The 22,767-nt window shown below is 39.5% G+C and overlaps 1 protein-coding gene across 6 annotated transcripts in view; it reads right to left on the reverse strand.

The window, feature by feature from the left end:
• The window catches only part of ARHGEF9 (Cdc42 guanine nucleotide exchange factor 9), a 456,021-nt gene that overhangs the window by 343,705 nt on the left and 89,549 nt on the right, over positions 1-22,767 (reverse strand). For 5 of the 6 annotated variants that reach the window (XM_060407410.1, XM_060407408.1, XM_060407407.1 and 2 more), the window contains exon 2: positions 4,276-5,865. The exons of the other annotated variant lie outside the window; for it this stretch is intronic. In XM_060407410.1, the coding sequence (XP_060263393.1) occupies positions 4,276-5,805 (1,530 nt within the window). In that variant the 5' untranslated portion in view covers positions 5,806-5,865. The remainder of the gene's footprint in view (positions 1-4,275; positions 5,866-22,767) is intronic. 6 annotated transcript variants of the gene reach the window in all.

The raw sequence follows: 22,767 nt of genomic DNA on the forward strand, positions 1-22,767 counted from the left end.
AACAAAATTCACTTTATTAATTAAACATAATCTAATCCCAGCCTGACTTTGTACAAAACTCTTTTCTCAGGGTTCCCCTTTTACAAACCTCTCATAAGTTTTTGTATCTATACTTATTTGTTCCATACTTTCGTTCCCATAGAAAAATAACCAGTGTTAGCGGAAAAATCACTTTCTTTCTCTAAACAAAGTGTATTTCCATTCCTCATACCATCTTTTACTGATAATACAAATCCTACTCTCCTTGAATACTGAAATAGTTTTCTTACTATCCCTGTAGCTTTAATTGCATATATTACAATTCTAAACTTTAAAAGTCTTAATCTTTAATGAAAACTGACGAGCAAGTATTTGTACGTTCTGTCACACCGGTTGACAAGCCACAAATTTGATAATAGGCATTTTGCCTCCAGCTTCAATATTTTGTTTCTCATAAACCATGGCTCAAATTCCTTATCTAACATATGAAAATAATAGTAATGATAATTAGTTTTGCAGTCAATTTATATATGGAAAAGCACTCTGCAAAGTATAAAGTCCTTTTCAAATCTAAAGAATGTTTATCTTTCTTCCCCTTTTTCCTTTAATTTGTACTCTACTAATCCTCACTAAAGTGTTAGCTAATGCCAAACTTGAGGTACAGTCTCTTCTTGTTATATTTTGAAGAATGGAATATTTCCTGCCATATCAGTAAACAAGGATGCCACAGTCATCAGCCATTGCAGCCCTCCAATGTGAGCTGGTGAGTACTAGGGTAACTCAGGAAGAAGAAGAATATCTGTCATCTAGTAGCCATTAGACTACAATCACTCCCCTTGGTGAGTCATGAGAAACTCAGAATGTGGAAACAGGATACTGGCCCAGATAACTCAGGTGCATATCAAGGAGTGATTTCAGTGAACCCAGACTCTTGCATCTTCCCATACACAGAAAAGTGCTAAATTGCTAAATTCCTTAACTTGGGTTATCTGGTTTTCCTTAACTAACAGTAACCTTTTGATGTTCAGACTACCTGCCTCTTTTTGAAAAACTTCTATATAGGGGCTCCTCCCCTCACCTCCTCAGATTAGTTCTCCCAGAGATACTTGAGAAGCTGTCTCCCAGGCTTGAAGTCCTAAAAATTCCCACATATAACATAACATTTATAACATAACAAAACATTTCCCAAATAAAACATAACTCTCAACTTCTTAGGTTGTGAATACTTTTTAAAGTAACAATCCTGTTTTTAATAACTTATACAAATAGCTAACATTTATTGCACCATGACTCTTAGCCGGATACTATTATAAACAAGCACTTATGTGTATTTACTCATTTTATCTTCCCAAAACCCCTATGAAGTAAGTATTATTATCATCTTTATTTTAAAGACATTCCCTGACTCAGACGGTAGTTGTGTGATGAAATGAGTCCATATGTGTAAGTGCCTGAGGGCATAATAAGCACTTTGTAAATGTTAGCTATAATTAATATCAATTCCCAGGTTTTCCTAATACAAAGGGTGAGGACCAGAGAAGTTTCAATTCCCTTGATAAACTCCAAATTAAGGACTCTGAAGAAAGCCCATCCCTACATTCTGATATTATTCCCTTGAAGGTAAACCCCATCAATGATGTGGGGTATAGCACCAGGCTTGACCACAGCCAAATCTGAACCAAAGCAGCTGCAGTTGCCAGAGTCACTTAGCTCTGTAAGGTAGAGAGAATAAATCTCAAAAAATGAAGCACCCTGGAGGAAGCAAGCTGAGCAGTTTCCCTAGGAAACACAAAAAGACCTAAGCTCTTCTACAAGCAGGGTTTTTCACCTTTATTAGCATGCAATGATCCACCATAATCACATGGTCTTTGCTACTTAACAATGCACTGCTTTCATATTCATTATGTCAATTTAGCCTCACAGTGGACCTGCAAGGTGTCTTTGGGAAGGATGAGGATTTAGTAGATGCTAAAACCCAAAGGGAGAGGGGGGTTTTGTCAGGAGAAATTAGTGGCTGATCCTAGACTAGAACTCTCATATCCCACTTGCCTCACCGTTTCTGTGTATCAGGGGAAATCCTGTCCCTGTTGCACTCAGTGTCCCCATCATTTGTAAAATAGAGTGATTGGATCAGACGGTCAACAGGACCCCTGTCCTACACCAATGTTCCCTGGCATTCAGCTTTTCCATTACACTTTGCTTATTCTCTGGACCTCAATGTCTGTCTAGGCTGCTGTTTACTACTCCAAGGAAAGATAGGCAGCATCTCTGAGCAACCAGCAGAGGGCACAGGAAGCCTGCCAAAGAGATCTAATTCAAAACAATCCACTGCACAGGAAGAAGTCTCCCACTGGACTCAGAGAAATAGCTGAGAGGAAAAAACTAGAGAACGGCAAAGAGGAAAGATACTCAGGAATTATCTGGTACAAATTCTCTGGATCATATGGAGAAATTGAGGCCCATAGAGGAGAAATATCTGTCTTAAGTTCACAAATTCAAGGATATAAATAGCACTAGAAGCCAGTTTCCTGACTTCAGACACTTCGTTCAGCAGCCTTAACCAGCTGCAGTACTGTTTTGAATTGTTTTCCTGGCTGGATATTGTTCACAATTATTAATAATTTACCAAAATTTAATAATTGCAACAGTTACCACTTTGTGGAAACCTGCAATGTGTCACAAAAGGTGATAGACTGGGTACTCTAGCTTATTTGATTCCCCATAACAAGTCCCCTTATATAGGATGTATTTTGTCCTGTTTCATAGATGAGAAGGAAAATCCCACTCAAGCCTTTGTGACTCCAAAGCCCGTGCTTTTAAAGAACCTACAAAGTATCTCTGTGTCCAGTCCACACAGCCACTTAGTGAGGTGCTGTGCTCATCTATGACCCTTTTCCTAGTGATTGATAACATCAGACATGCAGTCTCCAACTGCAATTATCAGCTAATGGAATCATTAAGTATGTTTGTTTGCTTGTTTGATTATTGGTCTTAAAACCACTGCAATAAAATTTACTCCTAATAACATTATACCAACCTTTATATTCTTAAAGCTTACCAAATATGATAAAAATAGAAATAAAATATTTATAAACATATTAATTCCCTTCCAGAACAAGCAGGCTTATTGCTTTGTCCTGCTGGGACCCAATTTCTCTCAAAGTGTGATTTGAAACATGACAGGACAGGTTGAGAACTATCAGGCTAGACTACTCCCATCGCCACCACCAAGAAGAGTTTTAATTAGCTACCCTTAAAAAAACACTTTGCCCTAAAATCATCTGGATAAATTATAGCATATCTGCTTATAAAGACATTCTTAAGTCCCAAACCCAGATAGTCCCTTCTCGTACTTATCCAACATTCCTCCTACTACTTTTAGCACATTTCTTTTTGTCCATGCATGAGGGCATGGTGAGCACCTGCTTGTCATCACTCAAGTAAAATCCTGGGAACACTACAGACAACTAGACAAAAGCACCAGACTTGGAGTCAAAAGTGAAAATTTGAATCCAAATTCTGCCAATCTATGACTCTGGATAAATCATTAAACCCCTCTCAGCTTGCCTCTTCACCAGTAAAATGAGGATAATCACTCCATCCTCACAAGGTTACTTTAAATGAAAACAATGTAATGTGACTACACCCTGACAGATGTTGGATATAGTGAATGCTGGAAGAAGGTTATTGGGCTGTTTTCTGCCTACATTCTTCAGGCTGAACAACAGAGTGTTGTTGTCAGAAGACACCTAGAGATTTTCGAGACACCAAGTAAGCCCCTTCCCCTCCACAGGGAAACTGAGGTCCAACAAGATGAAAGGACTCATCTCAAAGTCATATAGACAATTGGGAACAGAACTGAGACACAAATCCAGGTCTCCTGACACTCAGTCCCAGAGGATTTGCTGGACACTAGTCTCTGCATTCAGCTCCTGTTGGTGGGGAAGGATAGGGTGGCAAAGCCATGGAAATGCCCCACAACTAAGGAAAACAGGAGACTATGGCTCTCTTGAGCATCATTAAATGACCCTGGTCATTCTGCTGGCATTCCCAGAGCTTCAATTTTTGTTCAAGTTTGAACTGAGATGTAACTGCAGGCATTCAGCCCAATGAAGGGACAAAAATTGCCTAGTATTTTTAGGATGAGTCAATTCCCAGGCAACTGACTGGTGGGAACATTCCTTCTGGGACATTCTTGATGGAAGGTAGGGTTATGGGAAAGGCATGAGAGTTTAACTGGCTTCTGGGGTTCTGAATGTTTCAAATGGTGATTTGGAAAGTCAGCTCCCACCTTACCTGAGTACCCAGGACTCCAGTACTGGACTTGCTGGCTTTCCTCTCTGCACTTGCTGTTCTCACATCCAAGTCAGAATCCTGGGGCTGTTCTGCCTGGATAGATGCCCCGGGCCCCTTGCAGGCCTCTGGTTTCTCCATCTCATTGGGTTTCTCTTCTAGTTTCTCCATGACAGCTTTTGTGTTTAACTTGGCACAGGTGCCCAGCTCAGGGGACTGTCCAGCACTGTCATTTTCCTTAAGGACGTTGATCACAGTCTCAATGTCTTCATCAAGTTCCTCTGAGGAGTTCTCCTTGGTGAAGGCATGGCCATAATGGCAACTGCACCCAGTCTGTGGAGTTGGGTCATCCTGGAGCTCAAAGACAGGTGAGTTGGAGGTTGAGACTAAGGCAGCAGCAGTGCAGGGGTCTTCAAGGGCCTGGCCCAAAGTCTTCTTGCCCTCAATGCTCATTTCAAATGTGCATGAGGCTTGTGAGGCCTTTTGGTGACAGTGCTGGCACCTCTCAATGACACTGCCCCATACCATAACCTCAGGGGTCTGGCTGAGTGGGAAGGAGGCCTGGGAGGCAGCACCCTCTATGATGAGGGCTTCACTGCCACCACTGATGAAGTAGGTCTTGCCACGCTGGTGGCTCATCTGCAGCTCTTCCCGGGATAATGCACGCCACTTGCGGGCCACCTCAGCCACATTGCTGAAGAACTTGACAACACTACCAAAAGGCACAGCCTTGTCTCTACGCAGGTGCCTAAGGCTCTCCTCGTAGCCCCTTTCCACATTCCCTTCTAAGGTGGAGGCCTTAATGGCAGACTCAGGATCCTGGATTCTGGAGTCTCCAGCTGATCTATGTGGGGTTTCACAGTCTCCAGGGAATGTGTGTTTCAGGTAGCTCCTGGCCCACCTTCCCCTAGCAGGCTGCTCAGAGGACTCTTTTTCCCAGTGATCCTCCTCCACATGGATGCCAAAATCATCAAAGGCCAACACTTTCTGGTTCTTGGGCATCAGTCTTTGCACATCTGCAAGGAAGGGCTCCAGGCCCTCAGTGTGTCCTGAGTAGGAATAACGAAAAGGCTTTGAGGCCTCCTGGGCCTTTCTCATCTGGTAAATATGTGACACCTCCTGGGGTTCCTGGACCTTGCTGCTCCTAGGAGTAGTATTCTTGGAGGCCCCAGTTGAAGGCTTCAGCCTCTTGAATGACTTCATTCGATCCTTTAATGTGACTTTGGGCTTCAACTCTGATGGTCTGGAAGTGTCTCCCAGTAAAATCATGGACTGGGGTCTCTTCTCTTGACTGGAGGCCCCTTTTCTACGACTCATAAAATTCCAGATCTTGTTGACTTTTATTTTCTTCTTGTTCTGACCATTCTCTTCCCTGGAGCTCAAATCACCTTGATCACACTGCTCAGACTTCTCCAGACCTACCTCCCTGGCCAGGCCTTCTACCTCAGGGTGGCCTGGGAAGACCTGAACCAGGTAACCACTGGGCACCAGATCAGAGAGGAAGGTAGTCCGACAGCTGCTGAGAGTCTCCATGGTCACAGCAGGGGATGGGGCCACAAAGGCATAGAGGGAGGGTTGGTGAGTTATTTCCAGCTGACAGGGAGAGAGAGATAAAGAAAGGGGAAGAGAGAGAGAGCTAGATTATGCACAGCCACAAACAAGGTTCTTTGCAGATTTGTCACCATCAAATAAATGATTCATACTTTGTCACCACTGGACCACTAAATTTTTAGGATCTTTGCAAAGCAAAAGTGCATTCATTTGGACCCCACTAATTTAGGATTGGGGAAGATCACAGCTTATCCTGTGTGCCAAAACATCCTTCAATTCTTATTTAAAAGCAAATATACTTGAGAAGGACAAAACTTAACAGCTATTATTATCAGATCTTGATAATTGAATAAATACATTAAAAATCCAAAAAAAATAAATTAAAAAAACAAGGTATCTCAAAAATCTATCCACTTTGATCCTCTCATTTTACAGAGAGGTTCTAGAGATCCAGAGAAGATACTTATCTTGTCTAAACTACAAAACCAAGGGAGCAGCAGGTAAGGATTCAGTCCATGCTTCCTTCTCTCTCATTTGCTCCTCCATGCTCCTGCTTTCATGCAGGAAAACAGAAGGAAGTGAGTTTACCAGTCAAACACTCACTCAGCACTGACCCCTTAGCTAAGAGCTGGATACCACTAAGATTATAAACACATACAGCTACTCATCTGAGATCGTATGCTACTGGGAGAGACTTGTAGACATAAAAAATTACAATATAACCTGATAAGTGCTCTAACAGAGGTATCCACAAGGGCAGCAGAAGCTTAGAGGGAAGGAGATAGGGAACAGTAGAGGAGGTGCCTCTTCAAGGAAGCAAAAAGGATATTAAAGGCCCCAAGGATGTTTCCCAGAACAGCCGGGACTAGAACTAGAAGCTCACTCATGATGAAGTCTTTCTCCATTCAGTGTTTTTTGCCCCTCTGCCCTGAACATGCTGGAACAGAATTTGCTAAGAGGGAGAGAGGCAAGAAGGCAGGTTAATATTCAGAGGCTGAAAGGAAAGAAAGGGAAAAGAGGAGAAAGTGGGTGGAGCCCAGTGCTTAAAGACAGTTTCTGCCTTTTTGATGATGGTTGTCCTGGGTGTCAGGTTACTATCTCAGGGTCTGTTTGTTCCTCTTCCTCTGGTCTGGTCTGCAGAGTTAACTTCACTTGACCTGAAGTATGTCTTTAATCTGTGTGTTTCCTATACTTATGAGCACAGCCTGTGCAGAATCTGTTTGACTCACAAAATGTTCATTTGATCAGTGAGATTATCTATTTTGGGAAAATGAGACCAAAAAGAGGAAGGGACTTGAAACAACTGACAAAGGATTAATTTCCAAAACTTACAAGCAGCTCATACAAGTCAATACTAGAAAAACAAACAACCCAATCAAAAAGTGGGAAAAAGGACCTAAACATACATTTCTCCAAAAAAGGTATACAGATGGCTAACAAACACATGAGAAGATGCTCAACATGGCTCACTATTAAAGAAATGCAAATCAAAACTACAACGGGATATCACCTCACACCAGTCAGAATGGCCATCATCAAAAAAGTCTACAAACAATAAATGCTGGATAGGGTTTGGAGAAAAGGGAACCCTGTTGCACTGTTGGTGGGAATGGAAATTGATACAGACACCATGGAAGACAGTATAGATATTCCTTTAAAAACTAGGAATAAAACCACCATATGACCCAGCAATCCCACTGCTAGGCATATAACCTGAGGAAACCAAAATTGAAGACACATGCACTCCAATGTTCATTGCAGCACTATTTACAATAGCTAGAGCATGGAAGCAACCTAGATGTCCATCGGCAGATGAATGGATAAAGAAGCTGTGGTACATATATAAAGTGGAATATTACTCAGTCATAAAAAGGGACCCATTTGACTCAGTTCTAATGAAGTGGATGAACTTAGAGACTCTTATACAGAGTGAAGTAAGTCAAAAAGAGAAAAACAAATATCATATACTAACACATGTATATGGAATCTAGAAAGATGGTACTGATGAAAGTATTTGCAGGGCAGCAATGGAGACACAGACATAGAGAACAGATTAATGAACATGGAAGTGGGGAGGAAGGAAAGGGTGGATGTATGGAGACAGTAACATGGAAACTTACATTACCATATGTAAAATAGATATCGAATGAGAATTTGCTGTATGACTCAGGGAACTCAAACTGGGGCTCTGTAACAACCTAGAGGGATGGGATGGGCAAAGAGATGGGAGGGAGCTTCAAGAGGGAGGGGACATAGGTATAATTATGGCTGATTCATGTAGCTTTTTGGCAGAAACCAACACAATTCTGTAAAGCAATTATCCTTCAATGAATAAAATAAATAAATTTATTAAAAAAAAAAAAAAAGAGGAAGAGACTTGACCTAGGTCATATGCCAAGTCAGTGGCAGGCCAAGAATAGAAGCCTAGTCTTCCTGCCTTCCAGGCCAGGAAGTTTCCTTACCTCAGTCCTACATTTCAACCCTCATCCATGAATTCTGTTTCTCCAAGTAGGCTTTCTGTCCAACTCAAGATGATAATAACAATAGCTAACATTTATAATTATGAGGCACTACATTAAAATGTCTCTTTATTTACTTAGAACTCACAACTCTATGAGGTGGTTACAATTGTCTTCTGAATTTTAAAGATAGTTCAACCAAGGTGCAGAAAGGTTAAATGATTTACCTAGGTTCTCCATGTGTACTCCTGATAGACTGTAGCCCACCAGGTTCCTCTGTCTGTAGGATTCTCCAGGCAAGAATACTGGAGTGGGTTGCCATGCACTCCTCCAGGGGATCCTCCTGACCCAGGGATCAAATTTGTCTCTTATGTCTTCTGGCAGGCAGGTTCTTTACCACTAGAACTGCCTGGGAAACCCCAAGTTCTCCATAACCACTAATAATATATTTGTGATTTGAATCCAGGCAACATGAACCCAGAGGCCATACACATAACCATTACACTATGTTCCCTTTCTAGAACAGGGATTTACACAGAGAGAATGATGGTTAATCGCAAGTCTCCCTGCCTCCCTGCCTGTCTCCTGACTTCCTTTGGTAATATCAGAACACAATAAGCTTCCTAAAAGGCATCTGGATGCATGGCCCAGAGTGGCGCATGGTTGGGAAGGAGGGCAGTAGATGAGGGGAGATGATGACTATTTCTGATAACCCTCCTACAAAAAGCCTTCCCAAACTAGGCAGGTAAACTCAAGACTCTCACTTTCCCTAATTTTCCATCTTGTCATAACCCTTCCCCTTGAGATTTGCTTCAAGTGCATCACCTCTCCAAAAAATAAATAAATAAATAAAAAAGAATATTCCCAGAAAAGATTCAGTCTTAGCCTTTAAGTATAACTAAAATTGAAGAGAACTTTGAGATTCCCTAGTCCAGCAATTCACTATTTCAAGGATGAAACTAAGGCACAGAAAGTTCAAGTCAAAATGTTCACTGCAGCACTATCTACAATAGTCAGGAGATGGAAGCAACCTAAATGTCCATCAACAGAGAAATGGATAAAGAAGATGTGGTACATATAAACAATGGTAGAAGTGAAAAAGTTAAGTGTTATTTGCTAAGTTGTGTTTGACTCTTTGCAATCCCATGGACTATAGCCCAACAGGCTCCTCTGTCCATGGAATTCTCCAGGCAAGAATATTAAAGTGGGTAGCTTCCCTCGTGGCTTAGAGTGTAAGCATCCGCCTGCAATGTGGGAGGCCTGGGTTCAGTCCCTGAGTCGGGAAGATCCCCTGGAGAAGGAAATGGCAACCTACTCCAGTACTCTTGCCTGGAAAATCCCATAGATGGAGGAGTCTGGGAGACTGCAGTCCATGGGGTCACAATAACATGACTGAGCGACTTCACTTTCACTTTCATTACCTTTTCCAGGGGATCTTCTGACCCAGGGATTGAACCTGGGTCTCCTGCATTGCAGGCAGACTCTTTACCATCTGATCCACCAGGAAAGTCAATAATGGTATATTACTCAGACATAAAGCCATTTGCAGAGACATGGATGGACCTAGAGATTGTCATACTGAGTGGATTGTGACAGAGAAAGACAAATATGTGATATCACTTACATGTACAATTTTAAAAAGTGGTACAAATGAGCTTATTTACAAATCAAAAATAGTGTCATAGATGTAGAAAACAAACACATGGTTACAAAACAGGAAAGGTGGGAAGGGATAAATTGAGAAATTGGTATTGACATATTGGGCTTCCCAGGTGGTGCTAATGGTAAAGAATCCTCATCACTATATATAAAACAGATAACTAATAAGAACCTAGGTGATTGCAGCCATGAAATTAAAAGATGCTTACTTATTGGAAAGAAAATTATGACCAACCTAGATAGCATATTGAAAAGCACAGATATTACTTTGCCAACAAAGGTCCATCTAGTCAAGGTTATGGTTTTTCCAGTGGTCATGTATGGATGTGAGAGTTGGACTGTGAAGAAAGCTGAGCACCAAAGAACTGATGCTTTTGATCTGTGGTGTTGGAAAAGACTCTTGAGAGTCCCTTGGACTGCAAGGAGATCCAACCAGCCCATCCTAAAGGAGATCAGTCCTGAGTGTTCATTGGGAGAACTGATGCTGAAGCTGAAACTCCAATACTTTGGCCACCTCATGCGAAGAGTTGACTCATTGGAAAAGACCCTGATTCTGGGAGGGATTGGGGACAGGAGGAGAAGGGGATGACAGAGGATGAGATGGCTGGATGGCATCACCGACTCGAAGGACATGAGTTTGAGTGAACTCCAGGAGTTGGTGATGGACAGGGAGGCCTGGCGTGCTGTGATTCATTGGGTCACAAAGACTCGGACACTACTGAAAAACTGAACTGAACTGAACTGAACTGATACAGCCCAGAGACCTCTACTCTACTCTATAGTGACTTATGTGGGAAAATAATCTAAAAAAGAGTAGATAACTGATTCATGTTGCTGTACAGCAGAAGTTAACACACATTATAAAGTAACTATACTCCAATGAAAATCAATTTCAATTTCAAAAGACTGAAAGAAAAATACCAAAGGCACAGTATATATTTATGTACCAATCACAGCTGTAGAGCTGGAAAGAATACTGGAAACTCTTTATCTGGGCCCCTCATGTTGTAGTAGAGTAACTGAAAATGACAAAGATCAAGGACCTACTCCCAGAACGTAAGTAGTAAATGAAAGAGTAGAGTCAGGCTTCCCAGTATGGTGGCCAGGCCACTGTGCCCCTCTGGTTCTTTCACTGCTTTAGTATTTGGAGGAAATCCATTGACAAAAGCAAAGACTACAAAGCTGTATTTCCCTATAAGGGCAGATTTAAAAACGGATACAATAAAAATGCATTTTAAAACAACCCAGTTTGTTTTAGGCACTGTTTTGTGAGTCTCAGGATATATAATTATGATTAACAAAAGAGATATATGAGGTGAACCCTTATTAATAAACCTGGTAAGATTCATTGGACCAAAATGATATGAAGGCACAAGTAGAGCCATCATCATAGCACACAACAGGGACCTCCCTTGTCACAAAGCAAACATGTTTCATTCATGCTATACTGCTGCACAATTGCACTCATCTCACACGCTAGTAAAGTAATGCTTAAAATTCTCCAAGCTAGGCTTCAGCAGTACATGAACCATGAACTTCCAGATGTTCAAACTGGTTTTAGACAAGGCAGAGGAACTAGAGATCAAATTGCCAACATCTGCTGGATCATGGAAAAAGCAAGAGAGTTCCAGAAAAACATCTATTTCTGCTTTATTGGCTATGCCAAAGACTTTGACTGTGTGGATCACAGTAAACTGTGGAAAATTCTGAAAGAGATGGGAATACCAGACCACCTGACCTGCCTGTTAAGAAATCTGTATGCAGGTCAAGAAGTAACAGTTAGAACTGGACATGGAACAACAGACTGGGTCCAAATAGGAAAAGGAGTACGTCAAGGCTGTATATTGTCACCCTGCTTACTTAACTTCTATGCAGAGTACATCATGAGAAATGCTGGACTGGAAGAAACACAAGCTGGAATCAAGATTGCCGGGAGAAATATCAGTAACCTCAGATATGCAGATGACATCACGCTTATGGCAGAAAGTGAAGAGGAACTAAAAGCCTTTTGATGAAAGTGAAAGAGGAGAGTGAAAAAATTGGCTTAAAGCTCAACACTCAGAAAACTAATATCGTGGCATCTGGTCCCATCACTCTATGGGAAATAGATGGGGAAACAGTGGAAACAGTGTCAGACTTTATTTGGGGGGGGGGGCTCCAAAATCACTGCAGATGGTGATGGCAGCCATGAAATTAAAAGGCGCTTACTCCTTGAAAGGAAAGTTACGACCAACCTAGATAGCATATTCAAAAGCAGAGACATCACTTTGCCAACAAAGTTCATCTAGTCAAAGCTATGGTCTTTCCAGTAGTCATATATGGATGTGAGAGTTGGAGTGTGAAGAAGGCTGAGCACCAAAGAATTGATGCTTTTGAACTCTGGTGTTGGAGAAGACTCTTGAGAGTCCCTTGAACTGCAAGGAGATCCAACCAGTCCATTCTAAAGGACATCAGTCTTGGGTGTTCTTTGGAAGGAATGATGCTAAAGCTAAAACTCCAGTACTTTGGCCACTTCATGCGAAGAGTTGACTCATTGGAAAAGACTCTGATGCTCGGAGGGATTGGGGCAGGAGGAAAAGGGGATGGCAGAGGATGAGATGGCTGGATGGCATCACTGACTCGATGGATGTGAGTTTGAGTGAACTCCGGGAGTTGGTGTTGGACAGGGAGGCCTAGTGTGCTGCAATTCATGGGGTCACAAAGAGTCGGACACAACTGAGCGGCTGAACTGATCTGACTGAATATTCTATTATGTATATGTGTGTCTGTGTGTTCTATTTTTTATTCACTCATCTTTAGGGGAATTCTGATACAGATTCTATTGAATCTGTATATTGCTTTGGATAGCACAGACATTTTCACAATATTATTTCTTTGAACCCACAAGTGTGAAATATCTGTCCATTTATTTGTATCTTCTTCATTTTTTCCATTAATGTCATAGCTGTCAATGTACAAATTTCTCACTTCCTTGTTATATTTTTCACTAGTTATTTTAATCTTTTGATGCAATTGCAACTGGAATTGTTTTCTTAATTTCTCTTTTTAATAGTTCATTATTAGTGTATGGAAACACACCAGAATTTTTGCATATTGCTATTGTATTCTACAATTTAACTGCATTCATTTTCTAATGGCTTTTTAATGACGTCTTTCAGATTTTCTATGTGTAATATGTTTCTACAAATAGTGACAATTTTACTCCTTCCTTTCCAATCTAGATTGTTTTTATTTTTCATGTCTTACTGCCTTACATTGGACTTTCAATACTTTCAATGTATATTGAATAAAAGTGGTGAGAGTAGGCATACTGTTCATTGTCACATAGAAAATATTTCAGCTTTTCCATGTTGAGTGTGATATTAGCTCTGGACTTGTCAATATTGCTAAATTATGTTATTGTCAAAGTTATGTTGAGATACAGTCCTTGTATATCTACTTGGTTCAGAGATTTTTCTATCATAAATAGATGTTGAATTCATAAATAGATGTTGGATTCTTTCAGATGCTTTTTTTTTACATTTATTGAGATAATCACATGATTTTTATCATTAATTTTGTTAATGTGGTGTATCACATTGTCTTATTTGTGGATTTTGAAACAACATTGATCTAGAGATCAGAGAAGATGTTGTTGTTGTTGTTGTTCATTGGTTCAGTTGTGTCCAGTTCTGTGACTGCATGGACTTTAGCACACCAGGCTTCCCTGTCCATCACCGTCTCCTGGAGCTGGTTAAAACTAATGTCCATTGATCAGTGATGCCATTCAACCATCTCGTCCTCTGCCATCCCTTTCTCCTTCTGCCTTCAATCTTTCCCAGTATTAGGGTCTTTTCCAATGATTCAGCTCTTTGCATCAGGTGACCAAAGTATTGGAGCTTCAGCTACAGCATCAGACCTTCCAGAATGAATCCAGAATGAATTATCAGATTGATTATCAGAATCAACCCAGATTGATTATCAGGAATCAATCCAGAAAGAATATTCTGGATTGATTTCCTTTAGGATTGACTGATTTGATTTCCTTGCATTGCAAGGGACTCTCAAGAGTCTTCTCCAACATTACAGTTCAAAAGCATCAATTCTTTGGCTGTCAGCTTTCTTTATAGTCCAACTCTCACATCCATACATGACTACTGGAAAAACCATTGCTTTGACTAGACAAACCTTTGTTGGCAAAGCAATGTCTGTGCTTTTTAATATGTTGTCTAGATTGGTCATAGCTTTTCTTCCAAGGGGCAAGCATATTTTAATTTTGTGGCTGAAGTTACCATCTGCAGTGATTTTGGAGTGCAAGAAAATAAGGTCTGTCATTTTTTCCATTGTTTCCCCATCTATTTGCCATGAAAGGAAGGGACCAGATGCCATAATCTTAGTTTTTTGAATACTGAGTTTTAAGCTTGCTTTTTCACTGTCAGACAAGGTGGCAGAGTAAAAGACTGTGAGCTCAATTTCCCTCAAGAGCATGAGAAAATCACAACAATCTGAAGAATAACCATTGGTTTAAAAGATCAGAATCTTCCAGAAAAAAATATTTTCTAGAAGAAAAGACATAAAAAAAGGAATCATTTTGAGATAAGACAGTCAGACTCACAATATAATCAAGCCCAATACCCCAAGGTAGGTCACCCACAAACTGGAGGATGTTGCAGAGGTTCTTGTCAATGAGTGAGAGTTCTAATTCCCACACCTTGCTACCCAGTTTGCAATCCTGAATTACCTTAAATGTTAACGTACTAAATGCTTCCATCAAAAGGCACAGAATGGCTTAATGAATATAAAAATAATATATATACACACACACACACATTCTCTCTCTCTCACATACACACACACACACATTCTCTCTCTCACATACACACACACACACACACACACACACACACACACACACATATGTATATGCTGCCTGCAAGAGATTGCCTCAGCTCTAAAGACAGACTGAAAATGAGGTGATAGGAAAAGGTCTTCCATGCAAATGGAAATCAAAAGAAAGCTGCTATAGCAGACAAAATAGACTTTAAGATAAACAGCCTCACAAGACAAAGAAGGATGCTGCACAATGATTAAGGATAAATCCAGGAAGACATAACCATTGGAAAGATATATGCATAAAACATAGAAGCACCTAAACACATAAAGCACATATCAGCAGACACAAAGGGAGAAATCAAAAGTAAAACAATAAAGGGAATTTTAACACTCCACTAGTATCAATGGACAGATCACCCATACAGAAAATCAAAGGGGAAACATTGGCCTTAAATGACACATTATACCAGAGAAACATAATTGATATTAATAGAGTATTCTATCCAAAAACATCAGAATAGTTTCTGGTCTTACATTTGATCTTTAATCCATTTTGAGTTTATTTTTGTGTATGGTGTTAGAAAGTGATCTAGTTTCATTCTTTTACAAGCGGTTGACCAGTTTTCCCAGCACCACTTGTTAAAGAGATTGTCTTTACTCCATTGTATATTCTTGCCTCCTTTGTCAAAGATAAGGTGTCCATATGTGTGTGGATTTATCTCTGGGCTTTCTATTTTGTTCAATTGATCTATATTTCTGCAAGCAATAAATGCTGGAGAGGGTGTGGAGAAAAGGGAACCCTCCTACACTGTTGGTGGGAATGCAAACTAGTACAGCCACTATGGAGAACAATGTGGAGATTCCTTAAAAAATTGCAAAAAGAACTGTCTTATGACCCAGCAATCCCACTGCTGGGCATAAACACCGAGGAAACCAGAACTGAAAGAGACACGTGTACCCCAATGTTCATCACAGCACTGTTTATAATAGCCAGGACATGGAAACAACCTAGATGTCCATCAGCAGATGAATGGATAAGAAAGCTGTGGTACATATACACAATGGAGTATTATTCAGCCATTAAAAAGAAAGCATTTGAATCAGTTCTAATGAGATGGATGAAACTGGAGCCAATTATACAGAGTGAAGTAAGCCAGAAAGAAAAACACCAATAAAGTATACTAACACATATATATGGCACATTATACCAGAGAAACATAATTGATATTAATAGAGTATTCTATCCAAAAACATCAGAATAGTTTCTGGTCTTACATTTGATCTTTAATACATTTTGAGTTTTTTTGTGTATGGTGTTAGAAAGTGATCTAGTTTCATTCTTTTACAAGTGGCAATGATGACCCTGTATGTGAGACAGCAAAAGAGACATAGATGTGTAGAGCGGACTTTTGGACTCAGAGGGAGAGGGAGAGGGTTGGATGATTTGGGAGAATGGCATTGAAACATGTATACTATCATGTAAGAAACTAATTGCCAGTCTATGTCTGACGCAGGATACAGCATGCTTGGGGCTGGTGCACGGGGATGACCCAGAGAGATGTTATGGGGAGGGGGTTCATGTGTGGGAACGCATGTACACCCGTGGTGGATTCATGTCAATGTATGGCAAAACCAATACAGTATTGTAAAGTAAAATAAAGTAAAAATAAAAATTTTAAAAAAATAAAAAATAGAAAAAAAAATCAGAATACACATTGTTCAAGTTCAGATAGAAATTGGTCACATGCTGGGCCAGAAAGCAAGCCTCAGTAAATTTTAAGAAAACTTAAACCACATCAAACATCTTTTGCTACCACAATGAAATAATACTAGAAATCAACTATAAAAAGAAATTGTAAAAATCCCCAAACAAGTGGAGGCTAAACAACACTCTACTAAGCAACCAATGGTTTCACTGAAGAAATCAAAGAGGAAACCAAAAAATACATAGAGACGAATGAAAAAGAAAACACCATGATATAAAAACTTAAGGGGCACATCAAAAGTAGTGAAATTTATAGTAATACAATCTCACTTGATGAAACAAGAAAAATCTCAAGTAAACAAAATCTAATCTGCATCTAAAGGAATTATAGAAAGAAGAAATGAAACCCAAAGTTACTAGAAGGAAAGAAATCATAAAAGTCAGAGCAGAATCAAATAATACAGAGACTAAAATAACAATAGAAAAGGTTAATGAAACTAAAAACAAGCTCATTGAAAAGACAAACAACATTGATAAGCCAGACTCATCAAGAAAAAAAGGGAGAGGGTCAAAATAAATAAAATCAGAAATGAAAAATGAGAAGTTGCAACCAATGCCTCAGAAATACAAACATTGATAAGCCAGACTCATCAAGAAAAAAAGGGAGAGGGTCAAAATAAATAAAATCAGAAATGAAAAATGAGAAGTTGCAATAAATTATAAATTATACTTTATTGCCCTGAGTAATGTTCCCTGTAATTCCACTTTCTGGATAGGTTTTTAAATCATAAATGGATGTTGAATTTTATCAGGAGCCTTTTTATGTCTATTAAGATGATCATACAGATTTTTTTTATTTTTCAGTTTGTTAATGTTGTGGATCACATTGACCAATTTGGGATATCAAACAGTCCTTGCATCTCTAGGATAAATCCCATTTGATTTTGGTGGGTGATCCTTTCGATGTATTCTTGGATTTGGTGTCCTAATAATTTTTGAGAAATTTTGCATTTATGTTTTTATCAGTGATTACTAACACAGTCGACTATAGTGAACTCATGTACACCCGTGGTGGATTCATGTCAATGTATGGCAAAACCAATACAGTATTGTAAAGTAAAATAAAGTAAAAATTAAAATTAAAAAAAATAAAAGGCATATATGACAAACCCACAGGTAGCATCATAGTCAATGGTAAAAAGCTAAAAGCATTTCCTCTAAGATTAGGAATAAGATAAGGATGCTCACACTTGCAAATTTTACTCAGCATAGTACTGAAAGTCTTAGTCATAGTAATCAGACAAGAGAAAGAAATGAAAGAAATCTAAAATGGAAAGGCAGTAAAACTGTCACTGCATTTGACATGTTGCTGTAAACAAAAATTACTATAAACGAAAAATACACTGTCACCCTGCTTATTTAATTTATATGCAGACTACATCATGAGAAATGCTGGACTGGAAGAAACACAAGCTGGAATCAAGATTGCCGGGAGAAATATCAACAACCTCAGATATGCAGATGACACCACCCTTATGGCACAAAGTGAAGAGGAACTAAAAGCCTCTTGATGAAAGTGAAAGAGGAGAGTGAAAACGTTGCCTTAAAGCTCAACATTCAGAAAACGAAGATCATGGCATCCGGTCCCATCACTTCATGGGAAATAGATGGGGAGACAGTGGAAACAGTGTCAGACTTTATTTTGGGGTGCTCCAAAATCACTGCAGATGGTGATTGCAGCCATGAAATTAAAAGACGCTTACTCCTTGGAAGAAAAATTATGACCAACCTAGATAGCATATTCAAAAGCAGAGACATTACTTTGCTGACTAAGTTCCATCTAGTCAAGGCTATGGTTTTTCCAGTAGTCATGTATGGACGTGAGAGTTGGACTGTGAAGAAGGCTGAGCGCCAAAGAATTGATGCTTTTGAATTGTGGTGTTGGAGAAGACTCTTGAGAGTCCCTTGGACTGCAAGGAGATCCAACCAATCCATTCTAAAGGAGATCAGCGCTGGGATTTCTTTGGAAGGAATGATGCTAAAGCTGAAACTCCAGTACTTTGGCCACTTCATGCGAAGAGTTGACTCACTGGAAAAGACTCTGATGCTGGGAGGGATTGGGTGCAGAAGGAGAAGGGTCGACAGAGGATGAACTGGTTGGATGGCGTCACTGACTCTATGGACGTGAGTCTGAGTGAACTCTGGGAGTTGGTAATGGACAGGGAGGCCTGGTGTGCTGCGATTCATGGGGTCGCAAAGAGTCGGACACAACTGAGCAACTGAAGTGAACTGAACTAAAAACAAAAAAACCTTAAAGATACCACCAGAAAACTACTAGAGTTAATGAATGAATGTGGTAAAGCTGCAGGATACAAAATTAAAACACTACTGTATTTGTAACCACTAAAATAAATCATCAGAAAGACAAATTAAGGAAACAATCTCATTGACTGTTGCATGAAAAACAATAAAATGTCTAAGAATAAACCATAAGGAGGTAAAAGAGCTGTTGTTCAGTCGCTCAGTTGTGTCCAACTCTTTGCAACCCCATGGACTGCAGCACGGCAGGCTTCCCTGTCCTTCATCAGCTCCCAGAGTTTGCTCAAACTTATGTCCATTGAGTAGGTGATGCATTTCAACCATCTCATCCTCTGTTGCTCCCTTCTCCTCCTACTCTCAATCTTTCCCAACATCAGGGTATTTTCCAATGAGTCAGATCTTCCCATCAGGTGGCCAAAATATTGGAGCTTCAGCTTCAGCATCAGTCCTTCCAATGAATAATCAGGATTGATTTCCTTTACAATTGACTGGTTTGATTTCCTTGCAGTCCAGGGGACTCTCAAGAGTCGTTTCCAACACCACAGTTCAAAAGCATCAATACTTCAGTGCTAAGCCTTCTTTATGGTCCAGCTCTCACATCTGTACATGACTACTGGGCAAAGCATAGCTTTGACTATTTGGGCCTTTGTCAGCAAAGTAGTGTCTCTGCTTTTTAACACACTGTCTAGGTTTCTTACAGCTTTTCTTTCAAGGAGCAAGCATCTTTTAATTCCCTGCCTGCAATTACTGTCTGCAGTGATTTTTGAGTCTAAGAAAATAAATTCTGTCATTGTTTCTATTATTTCCCCATCTATTTACTATGAAGTAATGCGACCAGATACCATGGTTTTTGAATGTTGAGTTTTAAGAGTTTTTTCACTCTCTTCTTTCACCTTCACCTGAAAGCTCTTTAGTTCCTCTTCACTTTCTGTCAAAAGGATGGTGTCATCTGCATATCTGAGGTTATTGACATTTCTCCCAACAATCATGATTCCAGTTTGCCATTTATCCAGCCTGGCATTTTGCATTATGTACTCTGTATAAAATTTAAATAAACAGGGTGACAGTATATGCAACCTTGATGTACTCCTTTCCCAATTTTGAACCAGTCCATTGTTCCACGTCTGGTTCTAACTGCTGCTTCTTGGACTGCACACAGGTTTTTCAGGAGGCAGGTAAGATGGTCTGGTATTCCATCTTTTAAAGAATTTTCCATAGTTCATTGTGATCCACACAGTCGAAGTTGTTAGTGTAGACAATGAAGCAGAAGTAGATGTTTTCCCGGAATTGTCTTGCTTTTTCCTATGACCCAATAGATGTTGGCAGTTTGATCTCTACTTTTGCCTTTTCTAAAAATCCAGCTTGTACATCTTGAAGTTCTCAATTCACACATTGTTGAAGCCTAGCTTGAAAGATTTTGAGCATTACCTTGCTAGTACGTGAAATAAGTGCAATTGTGTAGTAGTTTGAACATTCTTTGGCATTTCCTTTCTTTGGGATTGGAATGAAAACAGACCTTTTCCAGTCCTGTGGCCACTGTTGTGTTTTCCAAATTTGCTGGCATACTGAACATAGCACTTTAACAGTATCATCTTTTAGGATTTGAAATAGCTCACTTAGAATTAAAGCCATAAGTCACCAAGATGATGCAAATGGATGGAAAGATAGATCATGGTCTTGGATTAAAAAAAAATGATATTGTTAAAATAATAATATTCCCAAAGGAAGTCTATAGATTCAGTGCAATTCCTATCAAAATACCAAGAGCATTTTTCTCAGAATTAGAAAAAATAATTTAAAGCAATCTTGAGAAATAAAGAAGATTAACAGACCTGGAAAAACCACATGCCCTGGTTTCAGACTATATTACAAAGGTACAGCAATCAAAACAGTATGGTACTGGCACAAAACAGACATAGAGATCAGTGCAACAGAATAGAGTGCCCAGAAATAAACCAACATACTTACAGTAAATTAACCTACAACAAAAGAGGCAAGAATATATATGGAGAAAATATAGTCACATCAATACATGGTTATGGGAAAACAAGACAGCTACATGTTAAAAAAATGAAATTAGAACATTCTCTAACTTCGTATACAAAATAAACCCACAATAGATTGAAGATCTAAATGTAAGACTGGAAACCATGAAACTACTAGAAGAAACAGACTCTGACATGAGTCATAGCTATATATATATATATATATATATATATATTGCTCTGTCTCCTAAAGTAAAGGAAATAAAACCTAATTTGCACATCAAAGGAAGCCATCAACAAACAAAACGACAGTCCACAGAAAAAATATTTGCAAATGGTATGACTGAAAAGAGGTTAATATCCAACATATATAAACAGCCCATAAATTCAACATAAAAAATAGCCCAATCAGAAAAATGGGCTGAAGACCTGAATAGACATTTTTCCAAAAAGGACATGCAGATGGCCAAGAGGCACATGAAAAGATGCTCAACATCGGTAATCATCAGTGTCCACATGTTCAGTCATTCAGTCGTTTCCAACTCTTCATGGCCCCATGGATTGCAGCCTGCCAGGCTCCTCCATCCATGGAAATTTCCAGGCAAGAATACTGAATTGCTTTTCCATTTTCTCCTTGAGGGGACCTTCCTGACCCAGGGATCAAACCTGTATTTCTGTCATCTCCTGCACTGACTGGTGATTCATTACCACTTAGATACCTGAGAAATCATCAAGGAAATGCAAATCAAAACTAGAATGTGATATAGCCACACACCTGTTAGAAAAGCTATCATCAAAAATAACACAAAGTAACAAATGTTCATGAAGATGTGGAGAAAAGGAAAACCTTGTACACTGTACACTGTTAATGGGAAATATAATCTATTGCAGCAATTGTGGAAAACAGTAATGAGTTTCCTCATAAAACTATAACTAGAACTACCATATGACCCAGCACTTGCACTCTTGGGTATGAAAAAAAAAAAAACACTAATTCAAGAATATACATCACTATAATATTCATAGCAGCATTATTTATAATTGCCAAGATGTAAATTGTAGGCTAAGTGTCCATCGAGATATAAATGAATGAAGAAAATGTGGTATAGATATAGATAGATAGATAAATGGAATACTACTTAGCCACAAAAACGAATTAATTTTGCCATTTGCAGCAACATGGATGGATTTGGTAGGTATTATGCTAAATGAAATAAGACAGAGAAAGACACTGTATGCTATCACTTATTATGGATTGCTCTCTTCGCTTGTGATTCCTTTTTATTTTTTTTCTCTCTTCTTTTCCATTTGTAAGTGTGTGAGTTTGAGTGTTCTTGTTTGCTGAGTATTGCTTTCACCATTTGTTTTCAGATTTGTCTTCTGTGCTGTGTGGCTTGTGGATTTTTTTCTGCTACCTTAAGGGGTTGGGCCTGAAGCTCTGAGGCAGGAGACCTGAATCCAGGATTTTGAATCGCCAGAGAACTCCCAACCCAAAAGAACATTAATTGGTGAGAGCTCTTCCAAAACACCTCCATCTCAACACAAAGATCAGGCCCCACCCAAAGGCCAGCAAACTTCAGTGCTGAATGCCTCATGGCCAACCTTCAGCAAAGCAAGAACATAACACTGCCCATTAGCAGAAAAACTGCCCAAAGCCATACCAAGCCCATGGACACCCCAAAACACACAACTAGATGCAGCACTGCCCTATAGAGAGAAAAGATCTAGCTTCATCCACCAGAACACAGGCACAAGTTTACCCAACCAGGAAACCACCACATGGCACCACTCTAACCCCACCAACAAAGGATAGACTCCACAAGTAAGAGGGACTATGAATTTGCATCCAGCAGAAAGGAGACCCCTAAATGCAGTAAATTAAACAAAATGAAAAGACAGAGAAACATGCAGTAGATAAAGGAACATGGCAAGGTCCCACAAGAACAAATGAAGAGGAAATAGGCAATTTACCTGAAAAAGAATTCAGAGTAATTATAGTAAAGAT

Source organism: Ovis aries, chromosome X (assembly GCF_016772045.2).
Source record: "Ovis aries strain OAR_USU_Benz2616 breed Rambouillet chromosome X, ARS-UI_Ramb_v3.0, whole genome shotgun sequence".
NCBI lineage: Eukaryota > Metazoa > Chordata > Mammalia > Artiodactyla > Bovidae > Ovis > Ovis aries.